The sequence below is a fragment of the Salvelinus fontinalis genome, chromosome 2, assembly GCF_029448725.1.
Source record: "Salvelinus fontinalis isolate EN_2023a chromosome 2, ASM2944872v1, whole genome shotgun sequence".
Taxonomy (NCBI): Eukaryota; Metazoa; Chordata; class Actinopteri; order Salmoniformes; family Salmonidae; genus Salvelinus; species Salvelinus fontinalis.
In genome coordinates, this window is record NC_074666.1 from 31,865,796 (window position 1) to 31,875,283 (window position 9,488).

At 39.6% G+C, this 9,488-nt stretch overlaps 1 protein-coding gene across 7 annotated transcripts in view; it reads left to right on the plus strand.

Annotated features, from left to right (window-relative positions):
• The window catches only part of LOC129816754 (connector enhancer of kinase suppressor of ras 2-like), a 78,850-nt gene extending 69,847 nt beyond the window's left edge, over positions 1–9,003 (plus strand). For all 7 annotated transcript variants that reach the window (XM_055871657.1, XM_055871664.1, XM_055871621.1 and 4 more), the window contains 2 exons: positions 1,507–1,706; positions 1,813–9,003. In XM_055871657.1, coding sequence (XP_055727632.1) covers positions 1,507–1,706; positions 1,813–1,860 — 248 coding nt within the window. In that variant the 3' untranslated portion in view covers positions 1,861–9,003. The remainder of the gene's footprint in view (positions 1–1,506; positions 1,707–1,812) is intronic.
• Positions 9,004–9,488: the final 485 nt, after the last annotated feature.

The following is a 9,488-nucleotide window of genomic DNA, read 5'->3' on the forward strand; positions in this document are numbered from 1 at the left end:
AAAGGAGGGACCCCACGTTCCCAGCCCATTTATAAGCTCTCAGATCTGCCTAGCAACACCATTTCAATTCTCACTATTCGCTGACATCCAGGGGAAGGCATATGCAGTGCATCTCAACCAATAGAAGGCAGATTTATAAATGGATCTCAGAACAGCCGGCAGATTTCAGCATTCTCACATCCTCATAGGAAAATTGCTCCAGTTCTGTTTTACTCACAGATATAATTCAAACGGTTTTAGAAACTAGAGAGTGTTTTCTATCCAATAGTAATAATAATATGCATATTGTACGAGCAAGAATTGAGTACGAGGCAGTTTAATTTGGGAACGAAATTATTACAAAGTGCCAACAGCACCCCCTATTGAGAAAATTAAGCTCCTTTAGCACCTCGGACTCAGTGACTGCCTGCAGGGAGAAACTTTGTTGTGGAGTAGGGAAAAAAGATGGAGGAGCATCGGGGCTAGTTGTATTAGAAGGGGTGGGAGATGAGGAAATGTAAAAGGCACATGACAGCACGCTTGAAGATAGCCATAATGAAACCAAGATTGAACTCTTTAGCCTGAATGCCAAGCGTCATGTCTGGAGGAAAAAAGGCACCGCTCATCACCTGGCCAATACAATCCCTACGGTGAAGCATGGTGGTGGCAGCATCATGCTGTCGGGAAGTCTTTCAGCGGCAGGGAATAGGATACTAGTCAAGATCGAGGGAAAGATGAACGGAACAAAGTACAGAGAGATCCTTGATGAAAACCTGCTCCAGAGCACTTAGGACTTCAGACTGGGGTGAAGTTTCACCTTCCAACAGGACAATGAGCCTTAGTACACAGCCAAGACAACGCAGTGGCTTCGGAACAAGTCTCAGAATGTCCATGAGTGGGCCAGCCAGAGCCCGGACTTGAACCCGATTTAACATCTCTGGAGAGACCTGAAAATTGTGAAAATTGTGCAGCCACGATCCCCATCCAATCTTACAGAGTCTGAGAGTCTCTGCAGAGAATGGGAGAAACTCCCCAAATACAGGTGTGTCAAGCTTGTAGCATCAAACCCAAGAAGATTTGAAGCTGTAATCGCTGCCAAAGGTTCTTCAACAAAGTACTGAGTAAAGGTTCTGAATACTTGTGTAAATGTGATATTTCAGTTTTTTATTTGTAATAAATTTGCAAACATTTTAAAAAAAACTGTTTTTGCTTTGTAATTACGGGGTATTGTGTGTATTTTGATGAGGGGAAAAAACAATTTAATCAATTTTAGAATAAACCTGTAACGTATCAAAATGTGGAAAAAGTGAAGGGGTCTGAATACTTTCCAAATGCACTGTATGTAAAGGATAGCATGGGAAATTCCACAGTAGCAGCCTACTGTGTGTGTGTTGCCTGCCCTTGAGGAAGTGCAATGCTGTGCTGAGATCTAGATTCACATGTATGTTGTTGTTGTTGTTGTTGTTTATGTGGTGCAAAATAAAACAGCAGATGAAAGACACGTATGGTGAATATGCTTGTCCTCAGGCTGTGAGCGAGAGGGACGTCCTCAGGCTGACTCTTTGGGGGACCTGTACCGGGCCCTGGAGAGGGCCAACCTGTCCTCCATAGGCGATCATCGGCCTTCCTCCCGTCTGGAGTACAAACGCTCCTTCGTCCGCCGCGTCAATGACCCACTGCTCAGTGAAAAGCTCCACCGTCTCCGCATCCTACAGAGTGCTCTGAAGGTACGACAGGACCTATAGAATATAGTGTATGTACAGTGTGTGTACTGTGTTTGTAGTGTATACAGTGTATTACCTCTTAAATCGTACTCTTCTCTCCTCCCGACAGAATGTCCCTCTTCAGGACTCTGAACCATCGTTGGGTTTTTTAGGATAGCCTATGTGGAACAGACCATGGACACAGCAGCGCCATTACAGTCACCCCATACATCCTGCCAAGGGACGTGCCCTTACTGCCCTACCCCAGACATCCCCTCATCCCTGGAAGACAACCATAAGAACCAGTGTTACACCCCTCCTCTCTTTCTCTCTCTCTTTCTCTCTCTCTCACACACTCACTCAATCTCACTCTCTCTGCATGCCCACATCTGCTTCTAATGACCTACCTCATGCAAAATAGTTTGTTCAGTGAGCAAAATAACCATAACATATTAACTTCTTACGGCTGAGATCCCGTTAACGGGATCGATATGACAACAGCCAGTGAAAGTGCAGGGCGCCAAATTCAAACATCAAGTCTCATAATTAAAATTCCTCAAACATACATGTGTCTTATATCTTTTTAAAGGTAATCTTGTTGTTAATCCCACCAAAGTGTCCGATTTCAAATATGCTTTTCGGCGAAAGCACTACAAACGATTATGTTAGGTCACCACCAAACCACAGTGAGCACAGCCATTTTCCCAGCGAAATATAGCAGTCACAAAAAGCAGAAATATAGATAAAATTAATCACTAACCTTTGATGATCTTCATCAGATGACACTCATAGGACTTCATGTTACACAATACATGTATGTTTTGTTCGGTAAAGTTCATATTTATATCCAAAAACCTCAGTTTACATTGGCGCCATGTTCAGAAATTCCTCCAAAATATCCTGAGAAATTGCAGAGCCACATCAAATAACAGAAATACTCATCATAAACTTTGATGAAAGATACATGTTTTACATAGAATTGAAGATACACTTGTTCTTAATGCAACCGCTGTGTCAGATTTCAAAAAACTTTACGGAAAAAGCACACCATGCTATAATCTGAGTATGGCGCTCAGAGCCCAAATAAGCCATAAAGATATCCACCATTTTTTGAAGTCAACAGAAGTCAGAAATAGCATTATAAATATTCACTTACCTTTGATGATCTTCATCAGAATGCACTCCCAGGAATCGCAGTTCCACAAGAAATGTTTGTTTTGTTCAATATAGTCCATCATTTATGTCCAAATACCTTCATTTTGTTCGCACGTTCAGTCCAGTAATCCACTTTCATGACACGCAGGACAGACGAAAAGTCAAACAATTCCATTACAGTTCGTAGAAACATGTCAAACGATGTATAGAATCAATCTTTAGGATGTTTTTAACATAGATCTTCAATAATGTTTCAACCGGAGAATTCCTTTGTCTTCAGAAATGCGATGTTTTCTATCCAAATCTACTAACAATATGCATATCTTAGCCTCTGAGCCTGAGTAGCAGGCAGTTTACTCTGGGCACCTTTTCATCCAAGCTACTCAATACTGCCACCCAGCCATAAGAAGTTTTAACTTAGTTTAGCCACTTTTCAGCATATTACAAATTGTTGATGTACTTGTTACAGTGTATACAAGAACTGGAGCACATGACTTGACAAGTCGTTAACCGTTTTTGACAAATCACAAAGCAAATAAAGGTTTTTACCTCACAGATCATCACATTAATACAAGCCTACTGCCTAGCCTAACCATAGTCCAAAACCTAAACAGGGATGAAACCATTTTAGGGGGGTTTGTGGGGGGGTTTCTTTCATTTGTGGGGGGGTTTCAAATCCATTGAGGGTAGAAATGGGGGAAGGTATCTTGTGGGGATATGATGCAGGAAATACTACTATGATGGGGGATTTATCAATAAATGGGGGGCAAACACAAGAAGGTTATACGCTAAATAAAAGTAAACCCCCTGGAAAGAGGGATCGGAGCTGGTAACCCTGAGGTACCAAAGTTACAATCTGATGCCGCATTCACGACAACTGGGAACTCAGGAAAAAGTTTTGAACGGTCATCCAATTCGGAATTCCAACTCGGGAACTCGGGCCTCTAGAAAGAGCTCCAACTTTCTGATGCAAAGATCATTGATGTCATGATTTTACCTCGTATTTTTCAGAGTTCACAGTTGTCTTGAAAGCATCATAAGTCAGTCGAGTTGTGATAACATCTTTGGTCTGACAGACGCTAACGTGAAAAACAAAATGTTCACAAACATGGCGCCACACATAGCCGGCAAATAGCTTAGCATTAGCACATCATAATCAGAACAACATTCAAGTATTTTACACGCATCAAATGTGTCCATTACAATCTATGCAAGAATCGGAATGCATTATTTGTCAGCAGAACTTGAAAACATGTTAATAAAAGAGTAAATACATTATGATCCATACAAATATCTGGATCGTGATGTGTGTTTTGTCCTATATTTTTATTACATTTAAATGTATTTTTAATCCCAGCCCCCGTCCCCGCAGTAGTCCTTTTGCCTTTTGGTAGGCTGTCATTGTAAATAAGAATTTGTTCTTAACCTTTCTAGCCCCGGGGTTCCACTAGCGGAACCCCCCCCCACATTCCACTGAAAAGGCAGCACGCGAAATTCAAAAAATATTTTTTTGAAATATTTAACTTTCACACATTAACAAGTCCAGTACAGCAAATGAAAGATAAACATCTTGTGAATCCAGCCAACATGTCCGATTTAAAAAAATGTTTTACAGCGAAAACACCACATATATTTATGTTAGCTCACCACCAAATACAAAAAGCACAGACATTTCTTTCACAGCACAGGTAGCTTGCACAAAACCCCCAAATAGAGATAGAATTAGTCACTAACCAAGAAACAACTTCATCAGATGACAGTCTTATAACATGTTATACAATAAATCTAAGTTTTGTTCGAAAAATTTGCATATTTCAGGTATAAATCATAGTTTTACATCGCAGCTACAATCACAAATAGCACCAAAGCAGCAAGAATAACTACAGATAGCAACGTGAAATACCTAAATACTCATCATAAAACATTTATGAAAAATACATGGTGTACAGCAAATGAAAGATAAACATCTTGTGAATCCAGCCAATATTTCAGATTTTTTAAGTGTTTTACAGCGAAAACACAATATAGCATTATATTAGCCAACCACACAACCGCATTCATTCACCGCAAAGGTAGCGATCGCAAAAAAAACAGCAAAAGATACAAAATGATTCACTAACCTTGACAAACTTCATCAGATGACAGTCCTATAACATCATGTTACACAATACATATATGTTTTGTTCAAAAATGTGCATATTTAGCGGTACAAATCGTAGTTTTACAATGTGAATACGTAGCCAAACTGCACAAAATTATCCGGATATATTTCTGACACTCACCTAATCTAATCAAATAACTCATCATAAACTTTACTAAAAAATACATGTTGTACAGCAAATGAAAGATACACTAGTTCTTAATGCAATCACCGTGTTAGAATTCTAAAAATAACTTTAGTACGACATACAGCTTACGTTATAGCGAGACAGCGCCTGCAATGAGGGCGGAAAATAGTACTAAACATTTTCCACAGAAATACGAAATAACATCATGAATGGTTCCTACTTTTGCTGAGCTTCCATCAGAATCTTGTACAAGGAGTCCTTTGTCCAGAATAAATCGTTCTCCTGTCGAATTAGCAACCAAAGCTAGCCAAGTGGCGCGAAGTTGTCCATCTTCACCAAACGCAGAGAACGGAAAACGCCAAAACTCCCGATAAACGTTCAATAATCTGATAAAACTATATTGAAAAAACATACTTTACGATGATATTATCACATGTATCAAATAAAATCAAAGCCAGAGATATTAGCCATCTATACCGAAAGCTTTTCAGAAGGCAATCCAGGGTTCCTTCCCGCGCCTTGCTGGACAAAGGAAATTTGGGGTCACGTCATTCCAAGAGCTCTTGTTCGACCTCAGATCAAGCTAGACACCCCATTCCACCTCCCACTGCCTGTTGACATCTAGTGGAAGGTGTATGAAGTGCATGTATATCCATAGATTTCATAGATTTCAAGCAAATGAATAGGAAGGCCCTGGAACAGAGCCTCGATTTCAGATTTTTCACTTCCTGACAGGAAGTTTGCTGCAAATTAAGTTCTGTTTTACTCACAGATATAATTCAAACGGCTTTAGAAACTTGAGAGTGTTTTCTATCCAATAGTAATAATAATATGCATATTGTACGATCTAGAATAGAGTACGAGGCCGTTTAAATTGGGCACGATTTCTTCCCAAAGTGAAAATAGCACCCCCTACACACTAACAGGTTTAACTGACTTGCCTTGTTAAATAAAGGTTAAATCAAAAATAAATAACACGATATACAGAAAATTAACCACTTACTTTGATAGGAATGTACACGTGTCCAAAGTCCAATTTGTAAGACAAAGAACCATGAAGGCAATGTGGGCCCCAGCCAGAAAATGTGCTGGGGGAAAACGTTTGTGCAAGGCCTGTTCTGACGAGAGATGCACAATGCCTTGGGCTCAAGTTGAAGAGAGAAGTTTGTCTGCTCAGTAAAGTCTCAAACATAAATTGTCAGCAAGAGTGAAATGGGCTACTTCTTATGCAAATTAACGAGGAGGCGGAACACACCTCAATCCAAACTTTTGTTAGAAAATAAAACTTGTTAGAAAATAATTTGAAATTGACAAGTTGAAACATAGCCTATTTATAATTAGCAGGCAGCGTGTCTTGGTTTGAGGGCAGCGCGGGTAACTGTCCTGTTGTGTAACAATCACATTTTGGAATAGTGAGAGCATTCTGACATCACGCTCATGAAAAAACTCACGCAGGGGCGACAGTTGGAGATATTTGGAACTCAAGTGTGAAAAGGTTAAAGGAAAGTTACAGCATAAATTGCACTGGAGAATATAGTGAGGCCAGGATTCAATCAGATCAGCGTTAACCCGCGGTAACCGACAAATGCATAGCTTAACCTTTCTGGCGCAGGCGTTCCGCTAGCGACCCACCTCGACAACATCCGGTGAAATTGCAGAGCGCAAAATTCAAATTACAGAAATAGTAATATTTAACTTTCATGAAAATACAAGTGACATACATATAAATAAAGGGTAACTTTTTGTTAATCCAGCTGCTGTGTCAGATTTCAAAAAGGCTTTACGGAAAAAGCACACCATGCGATTATCTGAGGACAGCGCCCAGAACACAATGTATTAAAAACATATTTCAACCAGGCAGGTGCGAAAGTCAGAAATAGCGATAAGATAAATACCTTACCTTTGAAGATCTTCTTCTGTTGGCACTCCAAAAGGTCCCAGTTACATCACAAATGGTCCTTTTGTTCAATAAAGTCCTTCTTTATATCCCCAAAAACTTGCTTCATTCAATAATCCACCGGTTTCCCTCCTTCAAAATGCATACAAAATGAATCCCAAACGTTACCAATAAACTTCTCCAAACAAGTCAAACAACGTTTATAATCAAACCTCAGGTACCCTAATACGTAAATAAACAATCAAATTTAAGACGGAGAATCGTTATTGTCTTTACCGGAGATGAACAACAAAGAATTAATCCACGCGCATAAAAACACTACAGGCAAAATGGGAGCCACTTAGAAAAACTACAAATTCTAGCTCATTTTTTCAAAAACAAGCCTGAAACTCTTTCTAAAGACGGTTGACATCATATAGTTGTTGACATCATATTAAAAATGACAGTCATTGTAAACAGTGGTAGGCTGAATTTTTTGGGGGGGTCGTTTGTCCTCGTGTTTTTGCCTGCCATATCAGTTCTGTTATACTCACAGACATTATTATAACAGTTTTAGAAACTTTAGTTTTAGAAACTTTCTATCCAAATCTACCAATTATATGTATACCCGAGCTTCTGGGCCTGAGTAACAGGCAGCTTACTTTGGGCACGCTTTTCATCCAGACGTCAAAATACTGCCCCCTAGCCCAAAGAGGTTTTAATATTGCTTTCGTTTAGGTGGTGGAAGGTGTAACTGCGTTGGAGCTGTCAAAAGCAATATTTAGCTATGCGTTTGTCACTACCGGGGTTAGCGCTGATCTGATTGAATCCTGGCCTGAGTTTGATGGTATTTTTTTGCACAGTTCATTGTTTTGTGTGAGGAAAATGTCACGTTATGTGTCTTTACGCCCATCTCCCCCCACCTATTTCAGTAGCTCTTCAACACACATACATCTCACTCTGGGTTTCTGTCCACCCCATCTCATTGACTCACTCACTCACTCTCCTACTCGCTCTCAGAACATTGTCTGTGGAGGAATGTATTGTTTGATTTATTTTTCTAGAAGGCAACCATGACATTCACAGCCTTTTCTGGTTTGATGATATTGGATATTTCCACCCATCTGAAAGACTGCATTAGTGGGGCGCCCTTTAACTCACTGCTCACCTGCATGACCATGTTAGAACCTTCTGCTTCTGTACAGTACTGTCTGTTCTGAAGACTATGCCAGGGTTGTGCACAGTATCACTACAATTAATCTTGATCCTAAATTAACTATAATAAGCAATTGTATTTTTGATGTCTACAATGTTTATGTTATGCATGTGTGAATGGTAAATGAGTATGTACTGTATGTCTGTGTGTTATGAGAGTGTACAGTATGTTAAGCGTATATATTTATTTCATAAACTGGATATCACGCAACTGGTATGTCAGCTCAAAATGTAAGGAGATTATCTTTCAACTTCAGTGTTGTGCCTCAGAGGTTCTGAAAGTATTAACACTCCAGGACTGGGTGAACATAGATTATGGCTGCAGGGTGGAATTTCTCTCTTATAATAAACAGAAACTGGTGCACAGAGAAGAGGACTGGCAATAATAAACCAGTACTGTAAATTGTGAAGCATTGATCAGAAACACGTGTCTATTTTTGTATGCATGCTATCTATCCAAATGTTTGTAAATGGTTTTGTATTCCGAGGTGTGTGTGTGTGTGATCTGGAAACTGCTGGTGTGAACCCATCGTCCACATTGTGTTTCAAAGAAATATTTTACATTTTAAGTAAAAGCGACAGGAGAAAGTGTTTGTTTTTGAAGTGATCTCTGCTAAAAGGTAAATAACTGTATTTATAAACTGTTCAATGTTTGAGCATGCTTTGTATAACTTAAACAGAATACCATGCCATTTGAAATATATGGAAGTTGCACATGTTTGCCGTATTGTGGCTAATTTACTTTTTTATTCAATAATAATAAACAAAGGCTTGTCCATCTCCAGAACTCTCCCTTAATGATGATTCCTCCATTTCAAATATTTTCTTTGGTGCTCTATTCCTAATGAGGGGACAAGGACGGATTGGCCATCAGGCAATTCTTGCAAATGCCAGATGGGCTGGACCATTTTTTTGTTTGGTGTAAAAGAACATTTTAAAAGGTGACGTGGCCAGCAGCCCATGGGCCTGTTAATTTGTAATTTTTTTACTTTCTTTTTTTGTTGTTGCAATTTATCTGTTATACTGATCTATAATGAGCCTTTGGCTGATCAGTGGAAACGGCTGGCCCGGTTTTCTGAGCTGAGGTCATGCAAACTCACATTCAAGTCAAATGTGGCATCAGCAAAGAGACCTGCTCTTCTGACTCTATCATCAGTTAGACAGCCATGATCATGGATCGTAAAAAACGGAAAGGGTGCCTATAAAAGTAGAAAGATCACATTCTAAATTGTCACCTCACCTCATGAGTGGATAAAACCAGGATTTGGTCCA